This window comes from Merops nubicus, unplaced genomic scaffold (genome assembly GCF_000691845.1).
Source record: "Merops nubicus isolate BGI_N331 unplaced genomic scaffold, ASM69184v1 scaffold18434, whole genome shotgun sequence".
Classification (NCBI taxonomy): domain Eukaryota; kingdom Metazoa; phylum Chordata; class Aves; order Coraciiformes; family Meropidae; genus Merops; species Merops nubicus.
This window is the reverse complement of record NW_008603770.1, coordinates 23,089-48,101: the sequence shown is the minus strand read 5'-3', so window position 1 is coordinate 48,101 and position 25,013 is coordinate 23,089. Positions and strand designations below refer to the sequence as shown.

The window sequence follows — 25,013 nt, the reverse complement described above, 5'->3', positions numbered from 1 at the left end:
ACATTTCTGTTTTCCTTCTCAGGCAATGTAGCAAGAATTTCAGGTGCCAGTACAGATTGTCATTAAATTTAGTAGTGTTTAGCTAAGAGCAATACCAGGGATAAACTAGATTCACTGTACTAGGGAAAAAAAAAAAAGCCTTAAGGGTATCATCTTACAAATACTTCAGACTATTTCAATCTTCTGTTCTAGTTTTGAAGTCGGATGACATCTACACCAACTGGAAATGTCTCTGGGACTTCTGCTCTCATTTGAGAAAATAAAGATGGACATACTGTCTTCTTATTAGCATCCTGTTTTGTGCCACATCCCGCACGGAGAGCTCTTCCAGATCTTTGCTTTTGTAGTCACCATATATTGCCTGGTTACATCATGTCCAGCTGTAAACAGAAGAAACAGATTTGGAAGAAGCAGCATTGAGTGCTTAGAAAATAAAGCAAATTCAGAAATCCTTATTGTGTAACATAAATGGACTGCACAGAACTAAGCTGCTATAAAGTACAAAAACTAACCTAAAAACCTCCTCACGTAATTATATGTGCAATTTATAGATTTTTTTTTTTTTTAAAAGCACAGTTCAAAAGTAGAAATCTGCCTGCTATTGAAGCTTCTTTTAAAACTGTCTACACCATCAGCTTAAGCCTTGGAGACAGATTTGTAATGACTCAGCCGGTAAAAAAATGGCTAAAATATTTATTAAAAAAACTCTCTAAATCCTTGAATTTCAGCAAGTCTATACAGAGAAGGCTAACTGAGAAAATTAAAACATCATCTTTAAAATTATTTTCAGTTTGCAACTCACATAAATAGCTGTTCTAGATCCATAGGTTTTGTTAAATGCTATTAAATTATAACAGTCTGCTATCAGATCAGCAGCCTCACTGGCTCTAACACACTAGAGGACACAACTAACCTACGTACACGATTGTGTTACTACATAACATAGTATTTGCCACCAGTAAACAACACACCTGGTTATGTTTTACAATAGCAAATAATTCCATGTGGCTCTTTTTTGACTCAATTCCTTAGGTGCTTTCTAAGCCATGCACTCTAATCTGCTGCTTTCAGAAGCGCTCACTGTACCTCACTGCAACTTCCTGTTACAGTTTAATTCTAAAGCTGCATCATGTCTTTACAGGAATACTCACCAAATCATCAACATCACCACCTTCATCTGTGGGAGGCAGAGGTTCATTTTTCTTTTCTTTTGGAGCCAAGAACTGAAAATACAAATGTATTTATATGCTGCTGACAAAACTCAGACCCTTAATGTTAAATTAACAGACCGTACATCAAAACAAATCCACCTGTAATTAAAAATTATGAAGGAGGTTTGTTCTGTTTTCCACCCTCCAAAATCATCTTAAAGTACAGGAAATCTCATAAGGCTTGCTTTTAAAGGACTTTGTGGTGAAGTGCATTGAAAAACAAACAAATGGGTATGTTTCTTCAGACAATTTGTGGTTAAGCTGTAAAGAACCATGTAATGAAGATTCTGCAAATATATTTCCTAGTGTCATGGGAAAGTGCACAGAAGAGAAATCCTATGAAGTGAAGTCTACTAAGTTCACAGAAACAACCTCAAGCACAGGAGGTACCCGAGACATGACTGGCTGGAGCCTGGAACTCCAGACTTTTCCCTACCCATCTGTTATTGTCCACTGTCAAAAACAGGATTCTGGGCTAGATGGAAATTTTGTCGATTACACTATGGCCATGTTTATGTTCTTAAGAAAGATAATTTTAGAAGTAATATTGTGTGTAACTACAAAATGCTGAAGGACAGCAACCACCCCACAACAGATGTCAGCTGCCCAATGGCTTGTTTAGAAAATTTCTTAAGTACGACACTCTTGTTCTGTTTGGAACCTAGAAGCTTCCCATATAGCTCAATTAACATTTAACAAATGAACGAAGATGTGAATTAAAAAAAAAAAAGAAAAAAAAAACCTCAAACATGCAATATGGTTAGAATGCCAGTCTTCAAAAATAGAAAATTCATTACGTAAAATTCTACTGCCGTAGCTGCTGATACAACTCACCATATGCTCTTCACTTATAGCATGGCATCAATAAACAGAAGGAAAAGGTAAGTTGCTCAGATACTATAACTGAAACCAAACATACAGACACTCTCCGGAGCACAACCGCTTCTGAATTATTTTCCTCTCAGCCTAACATAGTGGGGGAAAAAAAATTTCACTAGAATGGTAGCAAAAAATTCAAATAGTTGACTCTTATTTAAAAAGTAACATGTTGTCTACAAGTTTTAGTTATGGTCTCTTTACCAATATCCTCACTATAAAATCACAAATTTTCTTTTTCTTATTAAAATGCAGCAGAAAAAGTATATAGAGCCAAGAACAACCTTGCCCCAGACTAAAAATTGGCTACAAAAGCTGAGGATGAAGATAAGCTGTATCCCATGACTCCAAGTTCCATCATTCTTCTTCAGAAACAACTTAGCTATAACTCCAGATGATGAAAGAGAGCAACTAGTTAGAAAATAACCACATTAAACAGGCTATAAATACCTGCTTAGAGTTTATGCAATTTCTTTGTGCAGACAGCTGGCTCCTGAAAGCAAGCTACTGTTTACCTGAGGACTAAAACTATAACAGCCACATGTAAAAGACCATGGGATCCCTATCAGAGCACTGCTCTGAAACAATATACATGTCCTGTAAAAAGTGCAATATTATTCTACATAAATAAAATGTTCTGGTCCTTCTCTATAGCAATACTGATGGCTTTAGACAGGGATTAAAACACTGGGAACTAACCTGCCACAGCCCATTTGTGGGAAAGTAACAGATATAATCACCAGGATGAAAAGCAAATACATTGCTTTGGGTTAACACTAAAGACAGAGGACATAGACAACCTCTACCTAGTTGTCTCACTACCCAAAGTTCATGCCTTTCCTACATCCTAAACAGCAACATCCAAGAGGAATGTAGAAAGCTTACTCCACAGACAACACTCAGGTTTTAACATGCTGAGTTCAACTTATCACACAGAATTTCTGGCTGCAAAAGAAAAGGGCTAGAAGGAATTAGAATTTCAAGATGTAGTATCTGTATCTTTGTTGCCGGAAAAGTTCTCAATCTAGGAGTAACATACTATGAAACTAAAAGCTAATGACATTGTCAGCTCTCAAAAGTTTTTTTTTGTGCCAGATCAAATTTCATTTTACACAGTTAATAGAGTCAAATGGTATCTCTGAAAGCAGCACATTTTTCAAACTTTTTAAAATTAGCTTTCCCACTCTAAATTAGGTAAGAAAAGCTAAAAGCTAAAGCAGTACTTAATGAGGATTTGCAATAAATTGAAACCTGAAGTTTCCATCAAATGCTGAACATCCAAAATGTTTTTTCCAAAATCTGTTTTACATTTATGCAAAAGCAAATTACATATAATAGTTGTGCTGAAATCCATTATCTTCCCCAAAGCAACTAGAAAAAGCACTTGACATTGCTGCTCTTTTAACCTATTATCTTCTTGCTCTGAAAAGAGTATTTCCACTATTAGTGGAAAAAAAAAAAAAAAACACAAACCCAACCCTACCTAAAATCTTTTTTCTCAGTGCCAAGGAAACATGCTTGGATAACCTAGCTCAAAAGGAAAATTTTTGTGTTACCTCTCTAATAAGCAGCCTCCTAAGTCTTCCTTTCTCCTTCAAACAGCATAAACCTATAAATCTGAAATTTTATATCCAATACAGTCCTGAAACCACGACCAGCTAGTGATCTGCACATCAGAGAAAATGCTTTTGTGTCACACAGGACCACACTGACAGCGAGTCCCTTGACTTAGACACTTGCATGTGGCCTGTTACAGAGGTGAAGAAAACTTGCATCTTACTCTATTGTGTGATATTTTAAAAGATCTACTAGAACTCTTTCATGAAGGGTAGCACCTTCAGTATAGGAAAAAATGAACTGTTTTTCCAATCTACTACAGACCTAAGAAAACACTGGCTTTGTATGACACAGAAAACCTGGGGCAAGGTCTAACTGGACCAAGGAAGACTAGATTTTAGCTCAGACCCATAACCTCAAGACAAAATTTTCTACCCCTGCAGATCTTACTCCAAGAATATGTACTCTTCCAGTTTCTTAAGTCATATGAACCCTTGACAGCAATGGCAAATCAGGGTACTGGTTTGGATCTGAAGAGTGTGTGTGTTTGGGGTGGTTATCTAGTGAATAAGTGGGATTGCCAACAGCAAGAATTTATTATTTCATTTTTTCTGGAAGTTAAGATAACTGTCATGTTAGAGAACTCTAACATGAAAAGAGCTGACTGCATGCAATCTGTCTTATTCTTATTCTACTTGTTCTACTTTAAAGGAAAGTTATGGCTGTTCTAGGACCTTCAATTAACCACAGAAGAACTGAGGTAAATTGTTACAGATGACAAAAGCAGTTTCTAAAATACCACCTTTTACCCGCTCATTAACTCACTCATGGAGAATCTATTTCTACTGCCTTCTGGTTATGGCTAACGTAAGGCCTAGAAGTTGCTAAAATCAATGTGGCATCTTTTAGAAAAGCTGCTTTTCTGCAAAGTACTTAGTGATTTTAGCCACAGGTTTACCCTCAGGGGTGTGTAATACAGGGACCCTCTTTCTCCTAACCTATTTAAAATCATGACTAGTAGGCTGACACAAGAATGCCTGTCTTACCCTTTCCATGCAAACACGATTTTTTATAGCAGCTCTTAATTCTGCTTTCTTTCAAACAGAAGGCACCATTCTGCCTGTTATAATTCACTCCATTTTAACTCTGACATCCTTCATTCATCACTGCTGTTACTGAAATGTTAGATTTCTGTAGAAATAAGACCTGCAAATACCCCAAAACTTGTTTCCAAAAGGTTCTAATATGATCACCAATAATAATACCAGCATCATCTATGATGTCTGATGATTCAGAAGAGCTGCATAAAGTGGAAAATACTGATATTGTTGCATGTGATTCTGTGATATATGGTGAACACCAGCCACAACAACATAGTGCTAGAGCTCACAACACCTTTAGACAAAAAGAAGTGTAGATTTTTGAACTCGTGTGCTAACATCAACATCACAGTTCCTTCTGTGAAGTTCAAATAGTGTTCTTGGATATATAAATAGTCTATTACTGTTTCACTACACCAAGTTTTTCAAGTTCTTATCCTTTCTACAGAAGGTTTTCAGACAATTATGTCAATACATGCTAATTTCTAAAGATTAATTAAAGCAGAATGTAGTGGTACATACTAGGGAATTATTTTTGCTCTGAATTGGGCCAACTTCCTCTGTATGGCAAAAGGACTCTCTTCTTCCTTCATACAGATGCTATTTCATTCAGCTGAAGATTTATCTACATAAGAAAGAGTCTTCTGTTCCACAGCAAGGGTTCTACACAAACAGATGCTCGTTAAAAGAACGATACCTTTTCAGCCTCTTCACTAGTCACCGAACTTTCCTCCGCTTCATCTTTACTGATCAAAGAAATTCTGTCTAAAAGAATATGAGATATAAAAATATCATTAGTAGGCTTCCCAAAAACACACTTCATGTTAGAAATGAAAAGTCTCCCTAATTCCAGCTTCTGCATGTGTCATCAGCACCCGCAAAAATAAAAAAATATTGCTCAAAGGAAAATGTGACTTGCATAAATGAGTCAACTATGAAATAAACTATGATATAAAAATAAATTAATGAGCATATTCATAAGCTTGTGGAAGTCTCCATTTAGGAAACTGCTAATATTATGACAATCAAACTAATGAGACACTGAAATCATAGATCACAGATGAAATGCTGAAAATCTATCAGAAATTACACTTTTAGTCACTCACAGCATGCTCTTAGGCTCTTAGAAAAATTAACTCCTAACATACAAACACTTATGCTGTGATTACTTACAGTCTGACTATCAAAGTTGATCCTTTGATAGTAACACAAGACCGACTCCCCCCAAAATAAATTTAAAAAATCTCAGTTACTTTTTACCCCAATAGCTTCTCCAGTCTAGCTCATCACTTAGCTACATGAATGCTTGTGTCTGAATGAAGAAGCTGTGCATGTGATAGCAAAGAACAGGAGATTCATAAAGGTTTCAGCAGCAGCACACGTGTCATGCCACCTTAATGTGCCCATAGAACTACAACACAGTGTTTCATGAGACAAGTGAAATTGTCCAACAGCTCTGTCTTGCTCCTGAGCCATTAACTCACATCCATCTTCCTTTGGTGATTGCAGTCACCCATGACAAGGCCCAATGTGTGCCACACTTGGTAGAAAAGAGGAGACAGATCATGTGTCAAGAAGCAGAAAAATGATTCTAGCATGGCTTTAGAAGATCCAAATCTCCTACTTTCAAAGTTTGTTGGTTTCTTTTTTCAAATTCCTTCAGAGAAGATCCCCTACAAGACTATTGAATATAATAGTCTTTCAGTGTTGTCTTGGGTTGCTAAACAAATTCCCATTTTGTATTTTGTAAAAATTGGACAGAGTTCATCACTTACAAAGGTGCTATACAATAGTATATCATTACATTTTATAGCACGCACCCTTAAGAGATACAGCTGTGCATTTAATAGATTCCTTTAGCACTAGTTCCAATTGAAAACAACAGTATGATGTAAAAGATTTTTTTTAAGTCCACGTTTCATATTTGTGAAAATGTTCCTTTATTTATCACTTGTGCAGTCTCTGAATGGCTTTTAGAACTGCACTGCCTTGTATCTCCCAGTTTAATCAGAGGTAGGTGTCACATTACCACAGATTCTGTCCTTCAGGTTGCTTAAATACAAAATGATCAGTGACATATTTAAATGCTATCTATGCCTTTTTTGAAGCTTAATTTGGAAGAATCTTTTTATATCTCTGCTACATGAGTTTTTTCCATTTATTTCGAAATTCAGCTGAAATCATATTTTCTTCTCCTTACCCTGTAACATTTAATTTGTCTCTCTTCTTCCACAACTAATTTACGATTTCAATAAGACTTGGCAAGACATTATGAATATTGCTGATATGAAGTTATTAGTGCAAAAAAGGAAGCTGCAATGTGAAAGATTTTTACATTTTTTTTTTTTTTTTCAACAGGCTGCAGGAATGAACCATATCAAAATGCTGCTCTGTGGTTAAAGTATCCCATTGCTAACAAAGTTTTCTCATACATAACAGATAATACAACTAGATTTTTTTTTTTTAATTCTACCTTGTATCATGATCTCCCAGAAATCAGCTAAGGCTTTATCTTCCACCTTTGATTTCAGGGCCTGCAGAAAATCATTAAAGCACTGCACCCTGGACAGCTGAAAAAAACAACAGCAATGATAAAGAGGAAATATTTAAAATACTGAAGAGCACTGCAAACTTAATTCTTCATGAAGTCATCTAACACGGTGAACACAAGTCATTACAGGGTTTGGTTTTTATCTCAACTAAAACCAAGAGTTCTAAGGTGAGTCACAAAAACTGCCTTTCAGAAAGCTAGAAAGACTTCCTTGTAACTAGTTTTACCGAAGAAAAAATTTGTAGCATTGCTTATTTTTCTTTCACAAGCCTCAGGTCACAGGGCTTTTGGTTTTATGTTTAAAAGAAAGCAAACAAGCACATCATACCAGAGAAGCTAGTCCGCATTCCAGTAAGAATAAAGAAATATAAAATGCTAATCTATTTCTTAATTTCAAACAGCATAGCAGATTTTAATCTATGAATCAATCCTTTTTTCTGTAGCAATAGATTATCCAGTTTCTAATACAACAAATAGCCCCATCATGCCTTTAATTTGAAAGGGATGAGAGCTTCCACATATTAGCATTACCTTCATGGCCTCCTCTCTGAAAACGCTGATACAATTGATCCCTTTCATGTAGTACTGTGAACCTTTATTTTCCAGGAACTGATCAATGCGGTTTATCAACTGCTGACTCACTGAAAGAGAAGAAGACATAAACAAACTAAAGAATGCACACTTTCAAGGCAAAACAATGTTTCCTTTACATCTCTCCTTTTCCATTCCAAAGGCATCTAAAGAGTTAATCACAGCCTTACTACCTCAAGCTACTCAAGTTGATAACTGATATCTAATTACTTCAGCCTCACTGGAGAAGCCAGATATACTAGGAAGAAACCCAAGCGCAGCCAAGGCAAAAGTCTATTCCTGAAAGCCAAGGAAAAAAAAACCCACTGGCTTACCTGGTTTAATAGATAATAAAACCAGAAAATAGGGGATCCTAAGGCTACGGGAGGTTCCATTCTACAACGAAAGCCTATACCACAAACATTCTCTGAAACACATGCGTATTTCAATAAAAGTGTTAAATTTACAGTGAAGTTGTAATAACATCAAAACAACATCTGTAGGGTGACTGCAGTTAAAAGACTACCTTGTTGTTACTGGCATTAGACTGGGTCTTATCTCTGTAGAAGCAGTTTGATGATTTTTCATTGGGGCAATGCCGTTTATGATTACAGAGATAAGTTTTGCAAACTATGCATGCCTGACAGAGAGAAGCAGAGGCAAACAGTGAGACTTGTACCAACAAGAAGGAGAACACCAGTTTCATCCTCATTGTTGACCTCCTAAAAGGTGGGTAGCTTTAAAACACTGCAAATGTGGCAAGTGAAAATGTCACCAAGAGCTCTTCAACCCCAGCTAAATTCTGCTGGGTTTCAGGACTTTATTTTCTTCATGTTTAATTACAGGTGAGGAACTGTACAATTTTACCCTCTGGCAGACATCTAAGCCTGGAAAAAGACAAGCATGAGGAGGATACAGCAGTAATCTATAAACTCAGAAGCACTGTGAAAAGGATGAATAGAGAGTGATAGTCCCCTGCCTCTCTCAAAACTAGAGCAATGAGTTGGGTTAAGAAGAAATGAAAAAAGAAGTACCTCTTCAAACAAAATCAGTTAACCTCTCTACCACAGGCTGCTGTGGGATGCCAGAAGTTTAACAGCTTAAAAAAAAAAAATCCTTGAACAAATTCTCGGAATTTTTAAAAGAGGAATGCTATCAAGGGAGATTAAAGATGATGTTGCCACTGAGGAATCAATCACAGGAAAGCATTCTGGACAAGCCAGAGCACCTGCCTGTTCTGTTCCTGTACCGTGAAAGACAGGTTACTGGGTTAGGAGAACCTTTAGCCTGACCTATAGCCCTTCTTACATTCAGATGTTACTGCAAGTATTTCAGCCATGGAAACACCAACAAAGCAAATCATCTGCCAGGATGATGGAAGAGACAAGGATAAGTAAACACACCAAGAAGCAGACATAGTTTAAAAACTATTCCACTCTGCTCACTGTAAGAACACAGAGTGCTGGCTGTCACATTTATGTTCCATAAACTGCCCAGCTGAACAGAATGTGAAGGATAGTATCCCTGAAAAGAGTGAAACGAGACACATTTGATATTCTCCCACTAGCTTTTGTGACTCTTGCTTTCTTTGACTCTACACAGTTTCTAGAAAAGGAGGTAGATAATGGTTCTGCCCAACAGCAGCTACCACACAAGGAAGCGTGCTCAAGTGCCTACTGCTCTTGAGGTGATCAGCTCACTCTCATTTATTTTACCAGTAGCTAACAAACTAAAATGAAGTCTTACTATGTAAGCTCCCCAAGTTAATTCAGTCCATTTTTTTCATGGTTAACAATTTTCTCATTAAACGTTCTAATTTCTTACGAATTGCACTAATAAAAGCAAGTCCTGCTGGTGTTTTCAGTGGTGGTGGCATTTTTTTAAAATGCTGCCTTTTCATTGATGTGTTAAATTAAAACCCCAGGCACTGTGAGGGTGCAACAGAAGTCCTTATTGTCAGAATTATTCCAGCATACTGTGTGAAATTTTCAGACACTCTACTACTTCTTTTGCATTCAATTTTTTAAAAATCCCTTTCCATTTGACTGTACTGGCAGACATCAGAAGAAAAGACTTTTTCTTCCTACTGACTGTGAGCTGCCTCCTTTTGAAATCTGTTGCAAGGAACCACAAAAACCCTACAATGTTTTACTAGGCACTGAAAGACCATAATGTATGCAGTAAATAGGTTACATGGTAACAATATTTTAAGTCGGATTCTTTTAACATCTTGAAACAGTTTGGCTAAAGTTGGGTCTGTCCATTGGGTTTCTCTTCAATGACAGGCCAATGATTGATGAATCTAAAATAGATAAAATGCCTGTGTTCTGATTAGACTACCAAAATACTTCAGAGGGACAAAGATAATACAAGACACAGTAGATAAGTATTATAACTGGAAGTTCTCAGAAGTGGACTCTTCTGTTACACATCTAGGTCTGAGACGTTTGTTGATTTCCTGCTGCCTGTCATTTTCTTTTCCCTTGTGAATCTTTGGCTTTGGGTGCTGCAAAAAATAGATCTCCTGGTTTTGGAGAAAGGCATGTTCTCTATAAAGATGTCTATTTAACTAAGATGTGAATACTAGTATTAACTCTGTTAATCTCAGGCATTGGGGTTTTGAAGAGCAGGTCCTGGAGTTACAAACTGACAGCCTATTCAGGCCACCACTGTGTAATAACGTTTGTTTTTTTTTTTTTTTTTTTTCTCTCCCAGCTTCCCTGATCCCTCACAAACATTAGAGAACTAACAAACTTCTACCTTTTGCATAACCTGGAATTCCAGCACTCCTAATGACCACCACATTCTAGAGAACAACCCAAGAAGTTTTAATCTTTTGTTTCTTCTTCTTAGTGTACCTGATTGATTAGGTAACAGATATAGTGATTAAAAGCTGGAGAACTATAGGCAAAAAATAACCTTTGAGTAGAAGATCTCATAGTTCTAACAGAATTTAATCCCTTCTTTACTGGCATTCAGATACGTTCCCTACTCCAAAATACATTCATCCATGCTGTTATTTCTTGTGAAATATGTCATGAAAAATTATATTCACTTTTTATCTCTGAATAGTTACAGTACAAAATTGTAGCTATATTTTCACGTTTGTTCAGTTCAGTCCTTGGTCTTGATTACTATGCCAGATTACAGAATAATAACAGATAAAACTGTATTATAGTCCAAGTTCAACTCCTCAGGGATTTCAGCCCACACACCTTAAAAATTAATCAGGTTAAAAAAATAGTTCCTTCTGTAGGCAGAAGACTCCTGTTGTTATCAGACTTTTGATTTATCCATTGGTGATGGTAATGACTTGTATTCATGAACTTCATGTAAGAGTCAGTGACAAATCAGTTAAGACACCTGATAATTAATTTTAAACTACTGCTCTGTAAGTATTATCTTTTTATAACTGAAAAGAAGGTATCCTAAACCAAAAATTGTCTTAATTTTTGACTTCCTTCATCTTTAAGACAAGAAATAAGTATTTTAAGATCAAGAACTGCTGAACTACTCCAGTGCCCTGTCCAATTTTCAAATGGTCTCTCGAAATGGTCTGTGTATGGGTCACAATGATTTAGGCTGGATATCTGAAGGATGTACAGCACAAATCCCCACTCAAACCAGAGTTGCTGTGGATCAGGTGGCTCAGTGCTCCACAGACTTTAGTTCTGAGTAGCAACGAGGATGGACTGTCTTCAAGTCTGGGCCCCTCTTTCTCTCTTTGACTACCACCATGATGATTTTTATTATTTTCTCCCCCTTAACATCTAATTCAAATTCTGTTTGTTGCAACTCAGAGCTTTACATCTCACCCGCTCTCTACACTCTTCAAAGACAAATCTGGCTTCATCCTCTCTGTGAAGCAAACGTACAGAAAACTTCAAAGTGATTTTATATACTCAACTCTTTGGTTTGCAAATACTCTTCTAATGACTGAATCATTTTCATCAAACCACTCATTGCATTTGGCCTACCTAGCAGTCGGGTATGAATAGTCTCTGAAATACATAAAAACACTCAGTAAAATAAAAATGTAGACGAATTGCAAAGACAACTGCCAACGAAAACTGAAAGTAAATACCAGGTTTTTTAAAAAGTATCTTGGGTCTATAAAGATGTTAACTATGCACATTTCTACAGAACATCTTGCAACAAAATATCATCCCTGTTGCAACTGGCTAATAAAATCCCACTGCAAACCTCTTGCACAGAATTCTTTTATGAAACTATTCTTTTATGCATACAAAGCATCCAGTGCAAAATCAGTGGTTTACATTTTACCTCAGAAGCTGATCCACATGCCATGGCAGAAGTGTGACACCTCGGGCAGAAAAGAGCATTTGCTGAAATCTACACATGAATTACTGAGTCTTAACTTTATTTTTCTACAAATACCTAGGAATAAAAATATTAGCAAATTTGCTAAAAATATAAAAATGAGATTTTTGTACTATTTGTCCCTGGATATTTTTTCATCCATGGATATTTAACATCTATAAACTGTACAGTTGCCATTGCAAATTTCTCTCTTTGCTGGCAATCAGTAAAATAAAATAAAAAAAAGCTCTTTCAATGACAGGATTTCAAAGATAATATTCTCAGATAGGAGTCCTGTATGGTGCAATGAAATCCAGCCTATACACTCAATAAGAAAATTTGTAAATCTTCTGTGTGAAAAAAGAAAATACTATTAATGGGTAAATATCTTTTTTCTCTTTCTATTAAGACACCTTGTCTGCTACACAAGCCTGTGAAAATACAACACACTGTATCAGACACCTCCTGCTCTCCAGAAATGCAGACATGGATGGAAACCTGTAAAGAGTCCAAAGGCATGAACTGGCAGTCATGTGGCTACTCCTTTGGCATCAGAGAGATGGCAAGCACTCACTGTACTTGAGAATCTTCTTTGCAGCCACAGTAATGAAGAAACTCAGTCTACACACTTGGGAGTATTGATTAGATTCTACTCAGGCAAACTAATCTATTTTATTTGCATTCATTGTCAAAAATGTCAGAAGCTGTTATCAGAAGCCTGCTCTTTCTGATGACTGTGCACTTGTAACTGGCTCAATATAAGACTTGTATAAAATGAGATCTCTCTGGCCATGAATGTAAATAAGAAAGTAAAGATATCTGGAGGGGAAAGACAATAGTAGTTACATGAGCAATCAACATTAATCAGTAAGCTGGCACCAACACACAAAACTCCTCATGTAAGCTGTAAGTGGGTCCCTACTGTAATAAACTACACAGATGTCAATTAAAAACAAAGTTGACTAATGTTTCAGGAATTGAGCTGCCAGTCTCAGGAAACCTACCCCTCTGACCCTTACCAACCTGAAACTTGTAGATTTTATAAAAAATATGCATTTACATATTAGAGACCTGTTTCTCACTAACAGTAAAAGCATTGTTTTTCCTGTTCTGGTGTGCTGTGGAATGCAGCATCAGACACGGGCTAACTTGCATTTAGGCTTCTCCTATGAATGGCACAAACCCTGATCATCAACTCCCAGTCAGGCCACTGCAAGAGATAAATTGATACTCAATTTCGAGAATAAATACACCATCAGGGCTTCCTACAGGTTGTTAAAAAAAAAAAAAATAAAAAAAGAAAATAAAAAGCCCCGTGCCATACTTTGGTCTTGATAACTTTAGCATTCTGTTGAGAGGCTTGCTGTGGACTGAGGAGGATGTAAAAATCCCTCCCCAGTCAAACAGATGAAAGTCCTTCTCCTCCCTACAAAGGGACCATGTTACTATTTTGTTTTGAAATGAGAATGTAGGCTCTATTCAGTTTGGAAGACTACAGTGGATGCTCTTCTTATACTAGAAAGAATCAAACCAGGATGCCACCTAGTACTTCTCCTGCCTGCATCCTGACACATAAAAAGTAGTATTTTTTCCCCAATAACCTATTTCGATGCCACAGATTATCCTTTCCTGCAAAGACATTTTACATTTCACATGTTCTAGCAGAGGAAAAGAAGTTTCATCATTAAACATTTGGTATAAAATTATACTAAAAAATCCCCTTAGAACCAGTGAATAGTTTTAAGGCAGAATTTACTATTTACATAACCAGAGTGCAATACAGCAAGCCATTAAAAACATGCCTGTAATGTTTTATGCATTAAGCTACCTAAAAGGCTCTAAAGGAGAAAAAGGATTATGCAGAAGAAAAAAAAATAAAATGCAGAGCATGTTTTTATTGATAATGGCACCTCTCTCTCCTTTAAAAGGGAGACTGCACTACATTTTAACTATACCTTATAATTACAGAGCAGATAACATATAAAATAAAAGCAGATTGTTCAAAATTTCATAAGCCATCCAAACATGTACTGCAGTTCTCTCCAGCACAGCTACCAAGTGGACATATTTAAGCACTCTTTAGTTAAACCTCCATCAAGGGTAATCTTATGTCTGCCTTAAAGCTTTCCTATATTATAAAATTAACTACCATAACAACGCAGTCAACTGTTTCACAGTTTCTGTATTCTAATATATTGTACAAAGCTTTTTTACTGCATCTTAATATATCTGCAGTTTGAGAACACAATTCCCAATATTTATTCAATAAACAATTTATTCTGGATCTAATGCAAAATCCATGTAAAAAGCTGGCTATCTGGCTTATAGATCTGGAAATTCTGGAAAGAAAGTCTGTTAAGGCCTACATAGCTATCACAAATCAATATACTACTCAATATCCTCCTCAAATTATGTCCAAAAGGACCAAAGGCCTTGTTGAAATATCTAGCATCTCACTTGAGCATCTCTGCACATCTTTTTCTTTGAAAAAAAATGCTACATTAGTGGCTATTCAGCAGATGAGATTTATCTTGCCACCACCCTGAAATCACCCTTTAGAAGACAAAAGGACCCATCCATCTTGTGCATCCTTTTTAAGGTACCTTTGGATTATATATATCTCACTACAGCTATTCCAGTAGGGAAATACCATAAAAATGATAATTCCATTACATTTTCAGACTTAGGTCATGCAAAAGAATGGCTGACCTGTGCTTTGTATTCGTCCCCATCTCTGCATCAAAACCCTGTCATGCTGTATGCTGAGAAAAGATTCACAACACACAGAACCTCCTCTCATCTGTAAGAGCCACATACTACCTGCTTATTACACCTTAAATTCACCTCTGCTTTCTTTTCCTCACAATAAGCAGTAACAAATGTTTTAAAAGATTTAAATCCTAGGCATCATTCTTATTTCTTCATCAGACAGAATAAGCAGACTGCAGAAACCAGGTTTCTCACATCACACACAGTCAACAGCCCTGCAAGCCAGAAAGATCCTGTGAAGCCCAAAGAGAAGCTGGTACCCAGTTTGATGAGGCAGTCAGTCAGTACCTCTATGGGATCCTCTATGAGAAAAACCTGAGATGTTGCTCAGATGCATCAGTGTAGTTGTCTAGTGCCATCTTACACAAACATGGGTATCTGAATCGTTCAAATCAGGAAGGCAAGTTCAAACATGAGAATTCGGAGTGATACCAGAAGCTAAGCAGTAAACTCCAAAGCATCAGACATTAGAAACTTATGTTTAGACAATTGGATTGCTCTTACTGAACCCTTAAGATGCTACTAAATATAATTAAGATATATAAAAGTCATTTACCGTCTCTGAAGTCAGCATTCTTCTGCCTCACCAAAATTCGGAAATCTTCTGCTGGGTTAACACTCCCAACCTACAAAAAGTTCAGAAATTATACAGTCATCTGCCAACATCCATCTCTTTCTTTTTGCAAGACAACAAGAACCTTTAAATTTCTCTTTCTTTAATATGGAAACAGAAGCTCTACACCTCTGTGCATGCAGACTCCTAGAAGTCAAGTCTTACTGTGCGTGTTAATGCACAGTACTCCTAGCAAAGGTTATTTATGATATGAGCAAGCTGAACTTACACCTACTATGCTGCGCTGTTATAATCCAACCATGTTCTCTGGGGTTTGGAAGGCAGAAGCACAGTATTTCAGGTTATCTGCTAGTTCAGCTTTGAGACTTTCCGTAGCCCAGACCTCTCACTAATCTTGACAGATGCTTAACGAGGAACAGGAGCTCCCAGGCATGCGGGTATAGAATCATTGGTTTGACACTCCAATAGGAAGCTCAAAATTAAAAGCTTGCACTCAGTTCATCTACCCTTTCTGGCCCAGTCTGACATTTTAAAGCTGGAGCTCTAAATAGACATACAAGTGCAGAAACCTTACAGAGGAACTAAACCCAGGTCAATACCAGGTCAATTGAAAAACAGAATGCAATAATCTTAGGGCGTCGAAAAAAAAATTATATTGCTTAAAATTTCCTTTCAGGAATCAAAATTCTCCTAACTAAAATTTATTTGAAATTTTTATGCTTTGTTGTGAAAGTCATTCATAGATATTTCAATAAGCTGGCTTGGTCACTTTGTGTTTCTTTTAAATTTGACAGAGACATTTTTCAGGAAATACCAGAAATTTATATGATGCAAAACATTTAAATGTTATATAAATTTTAAAAAAAAAATTTCAAGTAGATATTTTAGAAAACAACCTTAAAGCATAGCACATTTGAAAGCAAATGAAGTTACCTCAATATTAAATCACTTCTTTCTCTGTAATGCAGAAAATCAAATAAAGGAGGATGCATATCTTTTTATGATACAGGCTTCATCTACTCATGTATATAACATTTGGAATTAAGTCAGATCTAGCAGCAAGATGAAGCCAAATTTTGTGATATAGCACCCCAATTAATGCAGAACACAGTCTCTAAAATCACTGCAGTACTTTTGACTAAATGTACAGAAGCAACTTCTATGTTTCAGATGATATAAAAGAGAGCAAGAGCAAAATTCAGCCACTGAACCCCAGTACTGAAATTCTGTTCTCTTTTCTCAGGCTTGCCCATTAGAGTTCTAGGCACTGAAGGAGAATTTTATTCTAAAATACCCAAGGTTGATGGAAACTTCTGCTAACATATACCCAAGGGTAGAGAAAGATGTCTTTATGATTTCCAGTAGAGTCTCAAATCTGCAAGCAGACACCATTTCAGTCATGTTTCAGCTAGAAGCTCTCCTTTTATCAGGAATTCTTTATATTAACCATAATACACTTAGAGAAATTAATCTTCTCCTTCAATAATCAGATTTGTAAAACTATGCTTACAGAAGTGACGCTGCCTTCAGCAAGCTTTACGATGCTAAAGCTACCTTCCTCATCTTCAATTTTTGGTTTCTTAGGGTTGGGTCCATCTTCACTGCTGCAAATAAGAACAAAAAGAAACCAATATAAACACTTAAACTGTCCTGCCTACTAAACAGGGAGTCAGTAAGTTAATGAAATATACACTGAACACTGGACTAAACTTCATTATATACCTGTTTCAAAATTAACATGAAACAATGCCTCATTTTTCCCCCACTGGCTGCACAAAGCAGGCAGCAGAAACGGGAATGAACTTGTCTAGCATCTCTTAGCTATCTTAGTATCAAGCAAAGGCACTGCTTGTTGAAGGTGCAGTATTACTCATGCTTGTTTCAGGGCTGAGTTTACTTACAGACATCGTCTCCACATTTCTAAATACAGAATATCTCAAATCACTTCATTTGGAACCTGTATATTGAGCTAATCTTGATAATTTACAGTATATTACATGACATTGAGCATTCTCACCAGATTAATTCTAAACATAAAACGGCAAGAAAAATTTAGCATTTAAGAAATTAATTTACTCTTCAAAAATTACCTCCTAGTTACTGTCTTGGAATTGACTAGCTACTACAAACATGTTTACACAGTAGCTTTTGACTCTAATGACCCATATTCTCCATCAGCACCCAAGTGCTTTATAAACTTCCACTTACAGCAGTCAAAACCTGTTCAACAAACTCCAATTAAGCATAAGGATTTTCTTGGGATACTTCAAGGTACATCCCAAAATGCTTTCAAAAGATTATTTGTTATTTTTAAAAAACTAATTGGGATATTAGGCTACTTTCTCACTCTGCCCACACAGGCACCATATACCAAGGTGTACATTCAAATTAGGCACTTAACTGTAACATCTAACATGCCAAATTTCAGAGCACATCTTGGCAACACAAGAAAATCCATGTAATCACAAAAGGGGAAGAAAATCAGACATTGTGTTCTGTGCCACTTAATGTGACAAGCCACTGACACAGAAGCATCAATTTCAGCTTAAGAATGACTGAAAGCTGCACAGAGACCTTAACGACAGTACTTGTGTTCAAGGGATTTCAAAACAAAGTACAAAGTTTTTCTTAAAAATTGTACTACTGCAGTGAGAAGAAACTGCTCTTTATGATGGAGGGACAAAGCCAGAGATCCCGGACTAGGTGCCACTGATTTCTACGAGGTTAGAACTGACTTTAAAATCATACTGCACATTAGAGAAGCAATCGACTATTAGAAAGTAAAACCAAGGTCTGTGTTAAGTTCTTTCTATAACACACTCCTCCCCTACTTTACAATCAGTGCATAACCCACTTGGTTTCTGTGGTCTTCTCTGTCCTTTACTTAATTTTGTCACTACTGAAATGAAATTCCTTCTCTTCAGCAACTCCTGCCATCCAGCATAACCTTACTTATCACTCTAGGAGAAATGATGACTCTGATTATGCCTGAGGATGAGGAGGGGACACCTTGCTTCATTATCAACTCTGCTCATTTTCTGTCTGACCTTGAACAAGTTGCTTGATTGTTTTGGACAGTCGATATGCCCGTCTGTAAAAAATGGAAAAACTGATATGTCTCCAACACCAGTGAGTCTAGAACTTCCACTTGAATCAAAATTCTTGTATATTGATGTGGTTTGATGAAAGGTGCAAAGAGCAATGAAAATTCTCTTTTAGAATATTTTTCTCCAAAGGTGTTTTGCAATCAATTGCAGTGTCTTGAAATCTTTTTCCTCTTGTATTATTTTTACTGATTCAAAATACTTTGAGATTGGAAGGAGAAGAAAAATGATGCTTATGCATTTAACTGCCTAGGACCAGATCTATAGCTGTTATTAACCAGTGCAGTACAGCAGAAACCAATGAATCCATACCCATTTATATCAGACAAGGATCTGCCATTTACAATGTTACTGGTAATGCACTGATTGGCAGGTTTTTTTAAATGGTAAAACATACCATTTGAGAAAAAATTAATGCAATACAAGATTAATCGAAAACACTCACTTCTACATTTACATGCAAGCTTCTCACATAATGCAAAGCTGGATGAGGTAACAGCCTCTCCAGTGCCCATCTAAGGAGAAAAAAGTAAAATGATTTCTATTTTACTGGATTTTTTTAAAGTACACTGACCTTAGCAAAAGTGAAACAATGAATTTGAACATTAAAATCTGTATCAAGATATGCCTATGTTTATGCTGCCTTAATCCCACCAGACCTTAAAAATTAAGCAGAGGAAATCTGGTCAATATGGTAAGAGACACAAATCAGTTTTAGAAAACAAAAATAACAGTTAAGAGAGCATCTAGCCAACTCCTTCAAAACACTTTAGTGCAAATTATCTGGATTTGATAGTTTTAGTAAGTTGAACGTTGTCTGTTGTTTAACATTTTCTTCAGTCATTGTTGCAAAGTGATGTACTTTTTGTTACCAAGTGATTTAATTGTATCACACAGCTTTTCCCCAAACAGAACTACAGTTAATATTTCTGCTGTAATGACAATATTACTGTTCCCATTCAATACTACAGTAAAATCTTTTTTTTGTGCAACCTTTTAAATCCTATTACTATTTATTCTTCTTTGCATAGTTGAGTCTGTATCCTTTTGCCTCCCTTACAGATTCTTTTTTTAAGATCATTTTACTGCCTAACACCAATTTCTATCTCAATTATTTTTATAGCTGCTTTCATCATATCTCTAAAGGAAACCACCTTTTAAACAAAATAGCTTTCCTTCTCACTTGTCAAGTTGATGCTTTTGGGGGTGATATGTTTTTGAGTAGCTAACAGTAATAGGTCACTGGATTTTGGTTAAATTCTTCCCCTGGCTTGTTTGAACCCAAGTTTTCCCTTTTATTTTTTTAATATAAACTGGTTCTATCATTTCTTTAAATACACTTATAAAGGTGTGTATGTATTCACACACACATAGAGAAACTGAGGCACAGAGGAAGGACAAGAGACTTCAATTGGTATGAATTCACAGGCACACCAAGGCAAGACAGGCACACACAGCAATAAACAAAATAAAGAGTAGTGTTTCCCAGCCTGTATACAGAAACATGGTCACAACTCCAGAGCAGTAATGTGAGAAGTCCTACATCATGTCTTCCCAAAGATACCAGGCTGAGGGGGCTCTAGCCAAGCCAAGGTAAAGGATATATGACAGCTTTGCTAAGCAAGGCCTCAAGACGGCTCAAAGATGTTGCTCCTCATGCTAAAAGGACTAAGCTAAAAAAGAAAAAAGAGGGAGGAGGAGCCAACTGAGAATTTTTCAACATCACATGGGACGGTTATGTTATAGGAGTTCAATAAATTAAGCTCTAAGAAGCAGATTTTGTTTGAGCAAATTGATTTGACTGAGATGACAGTACCAATTAAGCATTTATTCTTTGTATTTGCAGCACAAAAAAGTAAACACAGAATATCTAATAACAACAGAAGATTTGTCTTAAAAACTGTTCAGACAATAGATGTTCCAGGAAGAGTCCACAACAGTTTGATTTTTTCAAGATATCCACGTTCACTGCACAGAAAATAATAATGAAGCTGTTTTTCTTTGATTTGGTATTGAAAGTGTATGCTACAAAACAACCTAAATCCAACATGCTGAGAAGGAAGATTTGCCTTTACAGCTAATTCAAAACCCTGCAGAATTTGTTCTAAACCAGGTTCAAACTCTTATTTGAACCATAACTGCCAGTAGGACAAACTGACCAGGAGACAGAAAGTAATGCAACCAGTTGCTCAGATGATGCACAGTCTCCATCTGGGTGAAGCCCTGAGTTACTTGTTTAGAGCTCACAAGTAACCCTGCTTTGAGAAGCAGGCTGAACAAGAAATCTCCTGAGGTCCCTTCCAGTCTGATGGAGTCTGTGATAACAAATACAGATATGAGGAAACTATAGACTGGTTCTTGGTGTGTTTTACCCCACAACATTATAGACCACCCCTATTCACAAAAAAAAAAAAAAAAACAGACATACTGTGATACTGGTAGGTGGCAAATATTGTGGTATTTTTTTTCAGTGTGTAACTCAATCTTAGGCTCAGAAGACTCTGGGCCTGCTTCATCCAGCCAAAACTATTTGAACTGTAAAAAAACGTTTTAAAAAAATCCATAATAAATCTCCAACTTACTTGTCTTTGAAGATGTCTTGAGCAGTCTTATCTTCTTTTTTCTTGCCAACTTCCTTTAGGGGGAAAAGTGCTTTTACTTTTTCAAGAGGAGACTGGCACCTTTCTTTCACCACACATGGCATCTCCAGCATCTCTAAAAGGTGCTGTTCGATTGGTGGGAGTGGCTCATTGGGGTGAAAAGCCTTGTGCTGCAAACACTGCCAGAAATTATTTGAGAACAGAAAATTTAGTTTATGTGCTTTCATTAGAATGCCTGTATCATATGGTACATGCAAAATACCTTCCATATTAAAGACACTATCTTCATATTGCTGACAAATATTCCAGCTCAGATTGAAAGTCTCATTATCAGCTGTTTAAGGAGATAAATAATGATACTGAACAAGAATACTGATGCAGATGTTCCTACACTCAATAGAATGAATTCTATAAAAATTATTAGAAAAACAGTCATCTGCATCTATTCAGCTTTTTAACTCAATTTTACCCTTAAAGTGCAGTTCTATTATAAAACAGTCACAGGAGAGAGATTTCTATACATTTTGAAAGATTTATACCCAAAATAACAAAAATATTTTTTCTTGGTCAGTACAAACTCAGTATGCACAGAAGATAAATTTTCACTAGTTTAAGAGCAAACGGAAAGAGAGAAGTTAATTATGCACAGGTGAGGCACAGAATATAGGTATGCTTGCAAGTGAGCTTTGAACATAGTGAGGGAATGAAGATATCTGACAGATGTACATCAGAATTGGAACAGATGGTTAAGAGCTACAGAGGAGAAGGCCTTTTAACCAAAGTGTAAAGACAGTGCACACAGTCAGGGAGCCAAGCAGAGGGAGAGAGATGAGGTTAATGAGGCAGGCTACAGAAATTCCACTGAGAATTTTAAAAGCAAAGTAGATATCGCTTACGTGTTGTGAAGTGTGGGACAGCAGTAGAGCTCTGTGCCTGTGTACATACAGATACACAGACGCCAGTGCACGCACACACATACCTACTTAAAAACACCTGATGTACATATGAGAATATTTTTTCTAAACCCATTGCACTGGATGAATTTGACACGAGTGTGAAGGTAACCACTCAGCAAACTAGGAATACAGCAGAGATTTGCTTCCCTGTGGGCTGTCAGACATGGCATTAATTTAAAAAACAAAACCAAAGCAAACAAAGCCCTCTCTACATGCTGAAAAGCTGCCAATAAAGAAAATCCAGACCATATGCTACACATCAATACTGATGTGCTTTCATGCTGCCATTAAGATTCCAATCCATATCAGAGCACACTTTCAAAAGAAGGCAGTCATACAAGACTACTGATTTGGAAACACTTGTAATGATTTAAGGCATAATTATTTTGAAAGAGAGTAAAAATGTTGCTGGAAGCTGCAGTAATGGCTTTTGTGATACAAAAAAACCCACAGTATTAAAACAACATTAGGGAACCAAAATAAACTGACAAAGCAAAAAAACCTAAGTCCCCTGTTGTGAATGTGTTTTTCAGGCTTCTGCATCTGCAATGTTTATGTGTGTAGCTGCAAAAGCTGAGCAGACTGAGCAGCCACAGCCTTCACTTCTTCCTGTTTTTAGATGACAACCTCTGAGCCCTGAGATGCCAGGCACCATCAAAACTCAGGTGCTTCATGGAGATGAACAGACTTAACCTGGAGTTTCTAATCCCAAACAGTCCCTTTTAAGCTTGCATCCTCTTCCTTCTATGCCCAGCAAGAACCATGTCTTCACTGGCTAGAAGACAACCCATACTGCCACTGGCTTTTTGAAAGAACATAACCATACAGTCCAACAACTTATCAACGATCTTAGTCCAAAGGTTGCTCACATGTGGTCTCACAAGAGCCATTAGAGCATATTTAGATGCAGACACTGCAGCAAGATCCCATGACCTATGTGATGCTGCAGGCCACTGTTCCTACAGAGCTTCTGAGTACAGAACAATCACTGTCATACAATTTATTTGGCTATCAAATAAAATACATTGCATTCCTCAAGCATCTTATGTGCTTCAAACCTCTGTATTTAAGAGGGGCAACTTAAATCAATGATTTTGGAAGTATGCCACCACAAAAGCTACAGAAGTTCACTTCGGCTTTTCTGGAAGCAAGAAATAAAAGTTGGAACTCTGGATATAGGATATTCCTCATCTTCCACTCCAGCAAGCATTAGCAACTCCTTTCCACCCACTCTGTCATTTCCTGATGCCTACCATTACTTCCAGAGATATAATTTAGCTTGATGTTTCTGTTTAATTTCTGGCTCTTGTCACTTATGATTCCAAAGATCTTCATGAGGCAACAGAGCAGGAAATGAAGGGGTTAATCCTTTCTTCAGTTATTTTTCCAAACCATTTATAGGTCCTGTTTAGCCAAATCAATTTACTTGCTACCTACATTCAAAAGATGGCGTATAATTTTTCTTCGTAGTTCTTAAGGAACCAAGGTTACAACTTGGTCTAAGAGCACAATACCAAGAACCTGGAACACATTTGCAGCAAAGGAGAGAACAGTCTTGTGCAACTTACACAGATTAATGGCAGTTCCATAACCAAGACCAAAAAATGGGACTGTGTGTGGCCAAAAGAAAGCTCTAGAAGGAAAATGACTGGTAATTTAGGGCTTTATAAACAGCAAGCACTGTTGGACACCACAGGCAGGAACTGTATCCTACCTAGTATATTGAAACAGTCAATCAATACTTTTCTCAACGGTACTATTCACCCTTACAAAACCCTATTAATGTCTAAGGCAACTGGTGAGATAACAGAGTTACCCTCTTCTAGCAGCATTTGACTCAACTGCTGGGACAAGACCATCATGCTGTTTAGAAGACAAATGGCACACCTTAGAAAATGTCTTCCACTGATAGTCAACGTCCACTGAACTAAAAGAACACAAAACTGTGTCTAGCAATACAGTAAATTCTATCCCCTATGTTTCACCTAGAAACAAAGCTGTATCTGTTTTGTAATACTCAAGATTCACAATCCTTCCTAAAATACAAGTCATGCAGAGGCCAATCCACTTAAAGCTCTTGGCCAGTAATAATCTTCTATTGACCAAACCTTGCATTCAGTTACACACCATCTTGTCAATATGGCTGGCAGAACTGGAAGGGAACACTGAGTTCTCTGAGTGTCAATCCAAGTAGAATTTTAAGACAGTGGGCTTACATGTGTTCTTGAAACATATATATGACCTTCAGGTCCTTTGGGTCTTTTGACAATACTGAGGTAGCATGGCTTTTGGAAGCTAGGGCAAGTTTCCTGAGTTTAAAGAAAGCATCTTCTTCCTACTTGTGATTGGAAAAAATGACATTTGAAATTGTTGAGATATGATGACCATGGTTGCTGCAATACCATTTTTGGTCAATTTTCAGAGTGGAATAATGCACTCACTGTATCTCCATGGTTCTGTACACAGCACAATTCTGTACACAACACAACTTAGGCAGCTGCATAAACGGCAACAAAATTTTCCTTATTTTTGAATTTGCTGTGTCATTTTTTTTACACATTTGAATTTCAATGTATAATTAAGTTTCTCATCCTTATGTTCCAATGAAAATCTTTGTGATATGAAAAGAACGTAAATCGAAATGTAGACAGCTTGGTACAATAACAGCAAGAAGTGTGAACTGTTCTGCTTGCCTGTAAAATGCATCAGCTCAGACACTCAAATGGAATATTTTAAATGTCAACAATGTTAACCATTTATTACCAGTCAGGTTCCCCTCAGACTGATCTGTTTTGGAATGACTGCTAGAGGCAACAATGAAGAAA

General features: G+C 36.8%; 1 protein-coding gene across 1 annotated transcript in view; it reads right to left on the bottom strand.

Annotated features, from left to right (window-relative positions):
* Positions 1 to 365: 365 nt before the first annotated feature.
* XRCC5 (X-ray repair complementing defective repair in Chinese hamster cells 5 (double-strand-break rejoining)) overlaps positions 366 to 25,013 on the bottom strand; it is a 45,603-nt gene continuing 20,955 nt past the window's right edge. The window contains exons 13-20 of the mRNA XM_008938790.1: positions 21,215 to 21,411; positions 17,039 to 17,132; positions 15,511 to 15,580; positions 7,827 to 7,936; positions 7,218 to 7,314; positions 5,442 to 5,509; positions 1,152 to 1,223; positions 366 to 380 (exon numbers count right to left, since the gene is read on the bottom strand). Of these exons, the coding sequence (XP_008937038.1) occupies positions 366 to 380; positions 1,152 to 1,223; positions 5,442 to 5,509; positions 7,218 to 7,314; positions 7,827 to 7,936; positions 15,511 to 15,580; positions 17,039 to 17,132; positions 21,215 to 21,411 (723 nt within the window). The remainder of the gene's footprint in view (positions 381 to 1,151; positions 1,224 to 5,441; positions 5,510 to 7,217; positions 7,315 to 7,826; positions 7,937 to 15,510; positions 15,581 to 17,038; positions 17,133 to 21,214; positions 21,412 to 25,013) is intronic.